Source organism: Haliotis rubra, unplaced genomic scaffold (genome assembly GCF_003918875.1).
Source record: "Haliotis rubra isolate DU_JTF1 unplaced genomic scaffold, ASM391887v1 Scf55, whole genome shotgun sequence".
Lineage (NCBI taxonomy): Eukaryota > Metazoa > Mollusca > Gastropoda > Lepetellida > Haliotidae > Haliotis > Haliotis rubra.
In genome coordinates, this window is record NW_025767246.1 from 2,041,215 (window position 1) to 2,055,574 (window position 14,360).

Genomic DNA, 14,360 nt, shown 5'->3' on the forward strand with positions numbered 1-14,360 from the left:
CGATAATGCCTTTGATCTTTTGTAATTGTGCAACAAATTAAAACAATGTTGATGATCCCCCAGTGTTTATAAAGCATAACCGCGGTAATCCTACGAGCGTTTGATTCAGCAGGCAATCACTACTTCCTGATTATCTAGCGTGCCGAGAGGAGTGTATTGGATTAAGGGACCTTGATTGGACTGCTCATACCCATGCCGGTTTAGACAGTGTTAATTAAAGTTAAAATTGCTTGTTGGGACCAGAATGTCGTGCTGGAATACGGAATAGGCTGGTACAGGATTAGAAATCTTTTTAATGGTCATAATATCGTTGTAAAATGATGGGACCAAACTTTTAGTCCGGTTTGACAGTGTGCCGGATTAGACAGGTGCCGGTATAGGCAGGTTTCACTGTATATTCACTACACATCCATAAGTGGCAACAGTATCTTGCCTGTCTGTGAAGTGTTGTATGACATCAATCCTCAGATAAATATAATTCTTTGCTTCCTTAGCCGACCTTTCAACCCTGGTGCTGCCAGATTCCGATGCAGAAGATGACAGTGATGGGTCTAAGGCGAACCGGGGCGGTATTCATAAAGAAACTAAGATTTTCCTAAGTCCAAACTTCAGTTTTTACAACTGACTTAGCTAAGTCTGAGACTTAAGATGCTATTCATAAAGCTACTAAGTCAGAAACTTAGCTAAGTTTCCAAAGACAAACTAAGTTTTTTAAGAAGTGCATACCAGCGTGATCACTAGGGTGAATCTGAGTTATTTTTAGACTTCCGGTGAACTCTTTTATAAAAGGTGTGAAAATGGCTTTCGTTGGGATCTCCCTTTTGCTATTCTGACGAGATCGACACATTGAGATACCAGCGGTAATACATTGTGAAAAATATGTCTGAGTCTGAGATAAAGAAGAAAACCTCATTGGACTAAAGGCGAGGTCCTGCTTTTGACAGAACTTCGTGAAAACAAACGCCAGAGTGTTGGAAAGGAAGTTTGGTGGCGTCGTGGCGAAGCGGCAAGAAGCGTGGCAGGTAATGTAGATATTGGGTCCGACTGTCAAGGTGTAGTCAAGAATACAGAAATGTCTTAGACTACGTGCAACACATAATTTTATTTGTTTTGAATTAGTACGATTTTCTGTTCTCTTTTCTGAATTACATTGGTACTCCTATGAAACAGCCCAAAATGCATTAAACACTGGAAAAATGTAGTGAGTGTAGGTGATGATTAGCCGAGGTCACACGACGAGGGAAAGAAACATGTATGAACGAAAAAGTTTCTTTAAGAGAACATGACCTCATACAAATAAATAGTTTGATGAGGCTACAGCATGTAGTGTCAGGAATATTTGTAAAATTTCCTGTGTTTTGTTTACTAACAATGGAAAATTTAAAAAAATAGGAAATCCTACTTTATAAATTTTTTTTAGGAAATCCTTGTTTATAAATATATGACTAAATATGAAAGCTTTGAGTGATATCTATTAAAAGTATTATCATCATAAGTGTAATCAACTTTAGAACAATTGATTTCAAGAATATATGGAAAATTAAAAAAATAGGAAATCCTACATTTTATAAAAATAATTAGGAAATCCTATTTTATAAAAATATCCTTTCTCCCAAATGCTCTGCCTCTTATTTGTCCACAATCATAATACATATAGTTGATTTCTAACAAGTTATGGTCATGACATAGTAATTCATAAGCAGATAGTAACATATGTATATCATAATAAAGGTTGACAGTTTTCATTCAACTCAACAGGTTATTACAGCAACCATCAACTCCGCTGGTCTGCATCCCAGATCTAAAGAAGAGGTAGAGAAAAAGTGGAAGAACATAAAGAGTCAATCAAAACGGAAGTATTCTGAGTTCAGCAGAATGACTAGAGGAACAGGCAAGTACTTTTCTTCAGTTAATATATCCTGTATATGAGTCACGGGTATTAAATGATATCTATCAGTCTTCTGTCAATTGTCTTAACAAATAAGTTATTACTGATGGATCAATAATCAGTAACAATCGTCCCTGTGTTTTTGTTGTTGTATTTCTTGTATGAAGGGTAATATTTAAAAAATGTGATCCTGAATGGAATAGTGATTGTCCTATTCCAATGAACATAAATATATGAAGTTATTTTAAATAAAAGAAATCAAATTAATAATTGTGATTAAATTTTAATGCAGGAGGTGGACCAGCACCAACACCAATCAGCCCAGTGACCGATGCTGTCATTGACACTTTAGGCCAGAACAATGTGGCACTGACAGGTGTGCCTGGGTCAGTCGACTCAACAATGCTGCAGGTACTTGACTTGGTACCAACCGATGACAGGTAAATATGAATGATATGAGGTACCTTTTGGTTAGAATATCATCACCTCACTTGTGCATAAATGTGTTCATACATACATGTATTTTTGGTATGCTTTAACTGCACTGTCTGTTATGATAAATATATGTAATGAACAACTGTTATTGGTTTTTTATATCTAATTGTAATAACACAAAACAACAGGCTTGTTAAAATTGAAAGAACATTTATATGAAAATTACATGCACATTTCTATCATTTTATTTTTAGACAGATTTATGAAGCCATGTGTGACCCCCATCCACAGCCAGAGGGAGCCAGAATGGGTCCTGAGGAGCCAGCAGTCCATCCAGATGCTCCAAGATGCCACACAGTGGAAGCTCTGTTAAAACAGAAATTGCAGCTGGAAATAGAATGCCTCACATTGAAAAAGGAATACCTAAAACATAAAATCATGAAACTGAATTAGCTTAAACTGCCATAAATGTACTTGCTGAAAATCAGAAATATTTACATATTTGGGTATTAGGTGTATCATTCTCTGTCTAATATAAGGATAAAACAGATTCTGTTAGAAAAACTATTGTGGGGCCTTTAGCCAAACAGAAATTAAATTGTCAATAGTACACATGAAGCTAAGGGAATATACAATATTACAAATAAATAAAGCTATCGTGTAGAATGTATTAATAGTATGAGTGATAAAACTTAATTTTGTTTTGGAGAGGATTGTCTGTATCAAATGTAATAACAGAATCTACCATTTATAGTTCTAACTCTGACACTATGATAGAAGATCCTAAAATCATCTTACATGGAAAGTTTGTATTGGCGAAGTGCTCTCTATATCTCAGTGCAGCCACTGGTGTAGTGATTCCTGGTAGACCTCCATTCTGCCCATCATGCCTTCCAAATCCATCATGCCCATCTGTGGGTGGTAATGGAATGTTTCTGTCCTTGCATATGTTGTGAAGGACAGCACATGCTATGATTACCTGAAATATGGAATAATTAGTGATAAATGGAAAATAATAAATTTAGATACAAAAGTCAGTATAGACATGGCCATGCAGTATACATTTTGAGATGATGAACTACTGTATTGCCTTTTACATATTTTCAATAGCATCAGTAAACAGAAATTCATGACAACCCATATCATATTCGTGATATATAGTAATATATATATATGTATATAGTTTCATATTTTCAGTGATTCATACATCTTGCAAAATTGTAATTTATTAATCATATTGCCATTTAGCTTTGTTACCTTGTCAGTTTATTTGTATTATTTATGTGGCAAGTAAACAGTGCTAAAGAAATAACTGTTGTTGATTATATTTTTCTTACCTTGCAAGCCTTCTGAGGTTTTAACCTGATTTCCCCATGAAGAACAGGAAATCTGCGCTTGAATTGGCCAATGGCCCTTTCAACACTGCTCCTAGTTCTTTTATGCGATCTGGGTTATGAAATAAAATATCATAAACCTCCAGCACAGTAAAAACTGTTTGTGTTGTCATTGTAAACTGTCATTTATTCAGTAAATAACTCTGAAAAAAACCTAATAATACAGTAACACTTACATAGATTATTTAGGTGGTTTATGATGTTTTAAGAAAATAATTTCTAGTCATATTCAGCATACTCATAAAATGTCTACAACCTGATTACAGAATTCGTATTTTATGAAAACTGTATTTTGCTTCGGTTATCCAGCCTAATGTAATAACGTTTGTGATCTATAATGTGTAATGAGTACGATTGCTCGATGTTTATTCGAGGTAAATACAAGGGACACCCTCTCGTTGCTGATCACAATCGGCAACTTTACCGCGAGTTTACATACCTGTTGTAGTTTGTTTGTGGTCCTGCCAATGGCCTTAGGAAAGGGTTAGTAGCCACTTCTTACAGGGGTAACCACTGTCACCGAGAAGGTGGCATCCAATGGGGACAATATTACGGTCGAACAACTGGTAGAGACCGCTGTTGGTCAATATCGTGAATCGTGTGTCGATCCAGGCCACCGGCGACAACGTCAATTATCCTGTCTTAAGCTATCGAAAGCGATCTGTGTATTGATGCTGTGGTAGTGATGCGGTTTACAAATTCATTTTCATTTACTGTTGGGGCTTGAATCTGAATGTCGTTCCGTCGATCACCCCACAACTCCGGAAAGTTTGCAACCTGATAAAAGTTGGTCTGGTGGCGCCTGATGTCACGAAGTTGAAGGGGAAGCGAACGAACTGTTTGACAATCCTGTCAGATGACAAACTTCGTATGCAGTCATTCACAGCTCTGGAAATGGTTGGCTGGCTGACACCTTGATCGTCCGCATTGCACTATTGAAATTTTCGGTGGCAAAGCACCTCAATGTGATGGCGTCTTTTTGGGGGCATCCAGTGCGTGGTTACAGCTGGTTGTGGGCTCAGCGTCTGGCTATTAGACTGGCGGCGAATCTAATGCCATTCCCATCTAGGCGGTATCGCCGAATTAATTCTTCATCGCTGTATTCAGCGAGACTTTGTCTTCTTTGGTGAAATGAGCGGCGCCTCAGCGCTCGGCAGCCATATTGTTTACTGACTTAAGTCAAACACCTTCCAGTTAAGCCTACCCCTGCCCAGTCTTAAGATTTAAGTCGGAAATCACCAAAACTTAAGCCTAAGTTGCTTTATGAATATGACTTGAGTAAAATCTGAAAACTTAAGTCAGAAAAAGTGAAAAACTTAGTTTTTCAAAACTTAAGTCATATTTCAGACTTAAGTTCTTTTATGAATACCGCCTAAAACTAAACTCACTCTCTCACTCAAATGCTTACCTGTGAGACTGATGAGACAAGCTTAGCTAACACTGTTTACAGGGAGACATATTCAGAAGAAACAAAACTAAACATAATGTCTTGAAATATTATATAAATCAGGTGAGCTACAGAGCCTTGTGGTCTTTTTGGTTTTCATCAAACAAATTAAGGGAAAAGTCCACCTGAAGGAACAGAATATAAACCTTGTGATGATTCAGTTTGGTTTTCTCAAGATGAGCCATGTCTGAATATTTTCAGAGAAAGACACATCAGGCAATCAGGATCTGTTGGGTGCGCCGACCCAGGCCTTCATGTCACACACCGACACAGACGGAGAAGAGGGTAGGTGCTCTTTGTAAAGATTGATTCATTCTTTTTCAGAAGAAGTCCACCTTGGGGTACATATAAGCATTAAAATGTCGATATTAAAATCCTACGACAGTTGTAACATTATTCTAATAAAAAATATTTTCGAAACAAAAAACTCGTTTTTGTCTTGTGAGACCACCCCTACAGGGCCCCCTACAGCCAAGAGCAGGTAACTCTTGCCGTCTACCTCGTACCTCACTTTTCATGAGGGTAGGTGCTCTTTGTAAAGATTGATAATTTGTGTTTCTACAGAAGTGTGAGCAAAGTGCTCCTGTTACATATTTCTGCTGGTTGATCATATATATTCCTTCTCACATATTGCACTTCTGCTGATTGTTCTCAATGCTGAGTGGAAACTGAATTTAGAACATGTTTCCTTCATGTTACGGGGGGGGGGGTTTAGCCTAATGGTTAAAGCGTTGGCTCGTCACGCCGAAGACCCGGGTTCGAATCCCCACATTGGTACAATGTGTAAAGCCCATTTCTGGTGTCCCCTCCCGTGATGTTGCTGGAATATTGCTAAAAGCGGCGTAAAACCAAACTCAGTCAGTCAGTCAGTCAGTCATGTTACAGGCCTCATAACACACACACACACCCCCACCCACCCACCCCCACCCCCAAACACAACCAAAGGAAACCCAATCAGTGTAAATTCAAGTGTAAAGAACACCCCAGAGGAACTAACAATAAGAATAAGAAAGCGATAGGGGTGGGGGGTTAAAACCCAGAGCATGCTGCATACTTGTGGAAGGTTCATTTTGAATGGGGTGTGTTTGGGTGAGGTGCAATAAGGCTGGAACAGTATTCATTCCTGGCATTCTCAAAAGTGGGCCTATGGCCACCTGTCCTCATTTATGTGGGCTGTTTTGTAAATATTGTGGGTCATGTCTAATTGTTGTGACTTGTCAACCATACACTATTGGTTACTAGTATGAGCTCAGTTACTGTTTCTAACTTCCAATACAGGTAAGATGAACTATTTGAAGACTGGAAACCAAATCTGCACCAAACAATCTTGAAATTTCTCAATACAGAGTCATGGATAACTTTGTCTAATGACATCCCACATACATATGCAGAAATGTACCCCCGTGGGTGTGGAGGGATTTTGTAGTATTTATGTTGTATTGGCAAAAGATCATCAGATTTTATGGAGATTGTGTGTTTGTGTGTACAGATGAGGATCCTGCTGACAAGAAGGACCTGATGTGTGCTGCCACCCAGGCGTGTGGGTTGTTGGACAGCGACACTGAGGAGGACCCCAAGGTCGACCTGTTTGCCCCGACACTGGCCGTGGTGCAGGACAGCGAGTCAGACTCAGACGGGTCGTGTATCATTGACCTGAATGCTCCAACACAGGCAGTGCTTCAAAATGATGAGGAATGGGAGAAGAAGAAGAGGATGGAGATCGAGACGTCAAGGTCGGTGTTGCTCATTCTAGGACTCGCCAATCACTTGCCAGTATACAAGGTACCAGACTGTGCCAATGCTTTTTGAGATTAACGTTTTTACCAACAGTTCTTTTCGACAGGTCAGTCCCAGTTACAACATTAGCCTGCATAAGAACTAGGGCGGTTATGATAACTTGAATTGTGTGTTTGGTGAATCAGATTGTATCCCTACATGAATTCAGTTTGCTCTTCATGGTCATTAGAATCGTATGTTCATCAATAATTTAAAGAAAGAGTGTTTTTTACTTGGAAATCATCAGCTATTTATGAAAGTGGGATATACAAAATGGAAAAAGTAAAACCCATGCATTAGCATAATTGTTGTTCTTTGCCATATCGTCCTGTTAGCCAATGGTGTTCAATTCATATATTCTGTTAATTTACTTGCTCATGACTGTGTGGCTCATTGTGCTGTATTTTTTGTTGTTGAGATAATTGTACCCATTACTGGGTTTCAGACGATGGCTTATGAAATGGATGTTGAAAAGGAGAGACTGAAGAAAGGAAGAAAGTCAGGGAAAACAAAATCTTCAGGACAGGTGTGTGCTCCAACCCTTGCCTATGACATAGACATAGGAGAATCCAAAAAGCCTCCGAAGGCTCCTGGGAGTGGTGCCACTGTTGAATATGATATGGACACAGATGGGGAACCCAAGAAGTCTTCGAGGAGAGGTCGTGGCAGTGACCCGACAGTTGCGTACGACTTGGAGGAGGAACTCAAAGAAACCAAGAAAGATAACTCTGGCGGGTCTGGCTCAACTCAAAGCTTCGTAGTTCAGGACGAGAAGTCTGTTGAAACACAGGATCCTGACGATGCTGGATTGGTTCCAACGCAGGTGTTTGAGGTGGAGGAGGAAGAGGACGAGGAGGAGGACGAAGATGTGAGTCATCTGTTAATGACGTCGACGCTGGCGTGTGACATGGAGGAGGAGGACCGGATGTCTCCGAGGGATCTGGGGTTGAAAAGGAGGTAGTACAGCCAGCTGGGGACGCGGATGCTACTCAAGTGTTTGAAGAAGAGCAAGTAGCAGCACCCCAAACTGGAAGAAAGAAGAAAACGGACAAGAATCAGAATGAGGATGCTACACAGGTGTTTGGAGATGATGCTACTGTAGCTATTTGTGAACCTTCTGAACAGGAAAAGTCCAATGAAAAATGTAATGAGGCTACTCAAGTGTTTGGTGATGATGCAACCCTAGCTATTAATGAACCATCGCCTAAAAAGAAGAAGTCCAAGAAACAGCCAGAAAGTGATGCTACGCAAGTGGTAAGCGATGAGACTCAAGTGTTTGGTGATGATGCAACTCTAGCTGTTACAGAACCATCACCTAAACAGAAAAAGTCCAAGAAACTACCAGATAATGATGAGACACAAGTGTTGAATGAAGATGCAACTCAAGTGTTTGACGAGGATGCAGTCCGTGGAGGGAGTAAGCTTACTTCCAGGTCACCCAGAGGGAGGAAATCCAAACAAGCAAAGGCAGATGATGCTACACTGATGGTGTCTGACAACGATGCAGTGGTGACCTGTGAGGATGCCACACAGGTGTTTGAAGAGGCCACTGTTGCAGTGTCAGAAGTTGAGGACAAGTCAGGGGAAGGTGCTACGCAGGTGTTTGACGAAGCCACTGTGGCAGTGTCGGAAGTTGAGGACAAGTCAGGGGAAGATGCTACACAGGTGTTTGGTATTGAAGATGCAACTCTGTTGGTATCGGATGCTACCAACAGGGACGCAGATACAGATGCAACTCAGGTCTTTGATTGTGCTACTTTGATGGTGGAGGAGAAGCAGGATCTTGACGAACCCACAGACGACAGTACGCAGGTGTTTGGAGATGCTACAGTTGCCATAGAGGAAGAGGAAATGCCTTCACGGAAAAGAGGTCGTGGGAAGAAATCTGGACATGACAATATAAAGATGACAGAAACTGAGGCTACAGTTGCCATAGAGAAAGAGGCAGAGATGCCTGCAAGGAAGAGAGGTCGTGGGAAGAAATCTGGACATGACAATATAAAGATGACAGAAACTGAGGCTACAGTTGCCATAGAGGAAGAGGCAGAGATGCCTGCAAGGAAGAGAGGTCGTGGGAAGAAGGCCCAGTCTTCTATTGATCAGGATGCTCCAACTGTTCCTGTTGATGTGGATGATGCCACTATGGCTGTGATGGAACCTGAACCTGCAAGACGAGGTAGAGGAAGAGGTAGAGGAAGGGGCAGGGGGAAGAAGACTACTGTAGAAGCCATTGAGAAAGAGTCACACAGTGTGAGAGGAGGGGTGAAGAGAGGACGAAGAAGCAAGGATGCTGGAGATGCTACTATGCCTGTAGACGATGTTGGTGAGGGTGCCACTCTCCCAGCTGCTGATGTGGAAGATGCTACCATGGCTGTAGACGATGTTGGTCAGGACGCAACTCTCCCAGCTGCCGATGTTGACGGTGCTACTGTGCCTGTAGAGAGTGGTCAGGACGCAACCGTCCCTGTTGATGATGTTGATACAACTGCAGCACCCATCCCTGGTGGTACAGCGGGTGATGACTCTGACTCTGAAGATTCGACTTTGCCAGTGGAGGAAGTGATCAACATGGCTGAGGTGGAAGACCGAGGGACCAGGACATCTGTAAGACGCAAAAACACTGAGGTACTAGGAAGTGTGTATCATGTAGATATGTGTGTAAAAACATATGGGAGATATACTCCATAATTAACTATGTTTCATTGAATTTCCACCCTGTATGTAAGTATTACATCTATATATATACATTGCAAAGCCCTTGGGGGTTTCTAAGCTACCCTCAATTATCCATTCTATCTAAATACTTTGTGCTCCAGACCGCCTCCACGGTGTAGTGGTTAGAACGTCCGCCCGGAGAGCGGAAGGTCGCGGGTTCGATCCCCGACCGCGTCATACCAAAAGACGTTAAAATATGGTACTTGTTGGTCCCTGCCTGGCGCTCGGCATTAATGGGTACAACAAGGACTGGTCGGCTCGGAAGTCAGTATAATGTGTCTGAGTGGGGTATTCATGCTTCACTGCGGCATGGTATCTCAGTGGGCTAGCACTATAAAACCAGCTTAAGTCTGGGCTAGTACAAGCAGCCGCACATACACATACACACACATGCACGTCGTCATATAAACGAAATATTCTCAAGCACGACGTAAAACCCAATTTCACCTCACCTCACCTCACCTCACTTTGTGCTCCACGACATACTTATTCCACATTGACCTGGCGAATTCTCTTTGCTCATGCAGGGAGCCCAAAAGGTCAAGGTCAGCATTCAGGTATTATATGTACAGCCTTGAAACTGTATATTTGCAAGTATCTTTACATGTCTGACTGAGCATATCTAGTGACGTTCCCTGTCAAAGGTCAAGGTCATCTTTGAGGTTGTAAAAGATGGTTGGATCGTTTACTGTCAGTTACTGCAGCACGTTTCAGAGACTCTGTACTGAAGTGCATGGTAGTACTCAAGGACTTTTCAATATAATGGTGGGGAAAGGGCTACTACTGTTTTCATAAGTACCAGCAAACATTTGTAGTTATGGTTATACATGTACCATGTTTGGGGAAATAACCTGTTTATGCCCAGAGAGCAGTAGGTTGGTGATTTGATCCTGAGCTGCCTCTTAACTAAAGACATTATAAGGTGGTGCTAAGATAAAACCAAGAGTAAGAATTCGGACCAGTTAGAGTCTGTATATTTGCCTGAGTTGGGTATCCATGTTGAGGAAGGGTGTCTCTGGAGATAAAACTAAGACGGACCAGTTCAGAGTCTGTATATTGTCTGAGTTGGGTATCCATGTTGAGGAAGGGTGTCTCAGGAGATAAAACTAAGACAGGCCAGTTCAGAGTCTGTATATTTGTCTGAGTTGGGTATCCATGTTGAGGAAGGGTGTCTCGGGGAGATAAAACTAAGACGGGCCAGTTCAGAGTCCGTATATTTGTCTGAGTTGGGTATCCATGTTGAGGAAGGGTGTCTCAGGAGATAAAACTAAGAGAGCAGGACCAGTTCAGAGTCTGTATATTTGTCTGAGTTGGGTATCCATGTTGAGGAAGGGTGTCTCAGGAGATAAAACTAAGACAGGCCCAGTTCAGAGTCCATATATTTGTCTGAGTTGGGTATCCATGTTGAGGAAGGGTGTCTCAGGAGATAAAACTAAGACGGGCCAGTTCAGAGTCCGTATATTTGTCTGAGTTGGGTATCCATGTTGAGGAAGGGTGTCTCAGGAGATAAACTAAGGCAGACGCCAGTTCAGAGTCCATTATATTTGTCTGAGTTGGGTATCCATGTTGAGGAAGGGTGTCTCAGGAGATAAAACTAAGACAGGCCAGTTCAGCATCCGTATATTTGTCTGAGTTGGGTATCCATGTTGAGGAAGGGTGTCTCAGGAGAGATAAAACTAAGACGGGCCAGTTCAGAGTCCGTATATTTGTCTGAGTTGTGTATCCATGTTGAGGAAGGGTGTCTCAGGAGATAAAAAAAGAGATGGACCAGTTCAGAGTCCATTATATTGTCTGAGTTGTGTATCCATGTTGAGGAAGGGTGTCTCAGGAGATAAAACTAAGACGGGCCAGTTCAGAGTCCGTATATTTGTCTGAGTTGGGTATCCATGTTGAGGAAGGGTGTCTCAGGAGATAAAACTAAGACAGGCCAGTTCAGAGTCTGTATATTTGTCTGAGTTGGGTATCCATGTTGAGGAAGGGTGTCTCAGGAGATAAAACTAAGACAGGCCAGTTCAGAGTCTGTATATTTGTCTGAGTTGTGTATCCATGTTGAGGAAGGGTGTCTCAGGAGATAAAACTAAGACAGGCCAGTTCAGAGTCCGTATATTTGTCTGAGTTGGGTATCCATGTTGAGGAAGGGTGTCTCAGGAGATAAAACTAAGACAGGCCAGTTCAGAGTCCGTATATTTGTCTGAGTTGGGTATCCATGTTGAGGAAGGTGGGTGTCTCAGGAGATAAAACTAAGACAGGCCAGTTCAGAGTCCGTATATTTGTCTGAGTTGGGTATCCATGTTGAGGAAGGGTGTCTCAGGAGATAAAACTAAGACGGGCCAGTTCAGCAGTCCCAGTATATTTGTCTGAGTTGGGTATCCATGTTGAGGAAGGGTGTCTCAGGAGATAAAACTAAGACGGGACAGTTCAGAGTCCGTATATTTGTCTGAGTTGGGTATCCATGTTGAGGAAGGGTGTCTCAGGAGATAAAAACTAAGATGGACCAGTTCAGAGTCCGTATATATTTGTCTGAGTTGGGTATCCATGTTGAGGAAGGGTGTCTCAGGAGATAAAACTAAGACGGACCAGTTCAGAGTCCGTATATTTGTCTGAGTTGGGTATCCATGTTGAGGAAGGGTGTCTCAGGAGATAAAACTAAGACAGGACCAGTTCAGAGTCTGTATATTTGTCTGAGTTGGGTATCCATGTTGAGGAAGGGTGTCTCAGGAGATAAAACTAAGACGGACCAGTTCAGAGTCTGTATATTTGTCTGAGTTGGGTATCCATGTTGAGGAAGGGTGTCTCAGGAGATAAAACTAAGACAGGCCAGTTCAGAGTCTGTATATTTGTCTGAGTTGGGTATCCATGTTGAGGAAGGGTGTCTCAGGAGATAAAACTAAGACAGGCCAGTTCAGAGTCTGTATATTTGTCTGAGTTGTGTATCCATGTTGAGGAAGGGTGTCTCAGGAGATAAAAAACTAAGACGGGCCAGTTCAGAGTCCGTATATTTGTCTGAGTTGGGTATCCATGTTGAGGAAGGGTGTCTCAGGAGATAAAACTAAGACAGGCCAGTTCAGAGTCCGTATATTTGTCTGAGTTGGGTATCCATGTTGAGGAAGGGTGTCTCAGGAGATAAAACTAAGACAGGCCAGTTCAGAGTCCGTATATTTGTCTGAGTTGTGTATCCATGTTGAGGAAGGGTGTCTCAGGAGATAAAACTAAGACGGACCAGTTCAGAGTCCGTATATTTGTCTGAGTTGTGTATCCATGTTGAGGAAGGGTGTCTCAGGAGATAAAACTAAGACGGACCAGTTCAGAGTCCGTATATTTGTCTGAGTTGGGTATCCATGTTGAGGAAGGGTGTCTCAGGAGATAAAACTAAGACAGGCCAGTTCAGAGTCCGTATATTTGTCTGAGTTGTGTATCCATGTTGAGGAAGGGTGTCTCAGGAGATAAAACTAAGACGGGCCAGTTCAGAGTCCGTATATTTGTCTGAGTTGGGTATCCATGTTGAGGAAGGGTGTCTCAGGAGATAAAACTAAGACGGGCCAGTTCAGAGTCTGTATATTTGTCTGAGTTGTGTATCCATGTTGAGGAAGGGTGTCTCAGGAGATAAACTAAGACAGGGCCAGTTCAGCGTCCAGTATATTTGTCTGAGTCGGGTATCCATGTTGAGGAAGGGTGTCTCAGGAGATAAACTAAGACGGGCCAGTTCAGCATCCGTATATTTGTCTGAGTTGGGTATCCATGTTGAGGAAGGGTGTCTCACTCTCAGGAGATAAAACCAAGACAAGGCCAGTTCAGAGTCCGTGTATTTGTCTGAGTTGTGTATCCATGTTGAGGAAGGGTGTCTCAGGAGATAAAACTAAGATGGACCAGTTCAGAGTCCGTATATTTGTCTGAGTTGTGTATCCATGTTGAGGAAGGATGTCTCAGGAGATAAAACTAAGACGGGCCAGTTCAGAGTCCGTATATTTGTCTGAGTTGGGTATCCATGTTGAGGAAGGGTGTCTCAGGAGATAAAACTAAGACGGGCCAGTTCAGAGTCCGTATATTTGTCTGAGTTGTGTATCCATGTTGAGGAAGGGTGTCTCAGGAGATAAAACTAAGACGGACCAGTTCAGAGTCCGTATATTTGTCTGAGTTGGGTATCCATGTTGAGGAAGGGTGTCTCAGGAGATAAAACTAAGACGGGCCAGTTCAGAGTCTGTATATTTGTCAGAGTTGTGTATCCATGTTGAGGAAGGGTGTCTCAGGAGATAAACTAAGGCAGGGCCAGTTCAGCGTCCGTATATTTGTCTGAGTCGGGTATCCATGTTGAGGAAGGGTGTCTCAGGAGATAAACTAAGACAGGCCAGTTCAGCATCCGTATATATTTGTCTGAGTTGGGTATCCATGTTGAGGAAGGGTGTCTCACTCTCAGGAGATAAAAAACTAAGGACAGTTAGAGAGTCCGTGTATTTGCCTGAGTTCAGCATCCGTATATTTGTCTGAGTTGGGTATCCATGTTGAGGAAGGGTGTCTCACTCTCAGGAGATAAAACCAAGACGGGCCAGTTCAGAGTCCGTGTATTTGCCTGAGTTGTGTATCCATGTTGAGGAAGGGTGTCTCAGGAGATAAAACTAAGATGGACCAGTTCAGAGTCCGTATATATTGTCTGAGTTGTGTTTCCATGTTGAGGAAGGATGTCTCAGGAGATAAAACTAAGACGGAC

At 42.1% G+C, this 14,360-nt stretch overlaps 1 protein-coding gene and 1 long non-coding RNA gene across 3 annotated transcripts in view; one reads left to right on the top strand and one right to left on the bottom strand.

Moving 5' to 3' along the window:
* Nucleotides 1–14,360, top strand: part of LOC124253708 (mediator of DNA damage checkpoint protein 1-like) — a 45,927-nt gene that overhangs the window by 18,376 nt on the left and 13,191 nt on the right. The window contains 9 exon segments of the mRNA XM_046687518.1: nucleotides 495–556; nucleotides 945–1,022; nucleotides 1,759–1,891; nucleotides 2,181–2,328; nucleotides 4,166–4,200; nucleotides 5,366–5,449; nucleotides 6,654–6,946; nucleotides 7,386–7,891; nucleotides 7,894–9,565. Of these exon segments, the coding sequence (XP_046543474.1) occupies nucleotides 495–556; nucleotides 945–1,022; nucleotides 1,759–1,891; nucleotides 2,181–2,328; nucleotides 4,166–4,200; nucleotides 5,366–5,449; nucleotides 6,654–6,946; nucleotides 7,386–7,891; nucleotides 7,894–9,565 (3,011 nt within the window).
* Nucleotides 2,601–4,038, bottom strand: LOC124253745. 2 transcript variants are annotated; one of them, XR_006892277.1, is made up of 3 exons: nucleotides 3,661–4,038; nucleotides 3,122–3,302; nucleotides 2,601–2,710 (listed from the first exon to the last, which is right to left on the bottom strand). It is a non-coding gene; the product is annotated as an uncharacterized LOC124253745 (long non-coding RNA). The 2 variants fall into 2 exon arrangements; XR_006892276.1 differs by having other exon boundaries at nucleotides 2,601–2,689; nucleotides 3,661–4,034.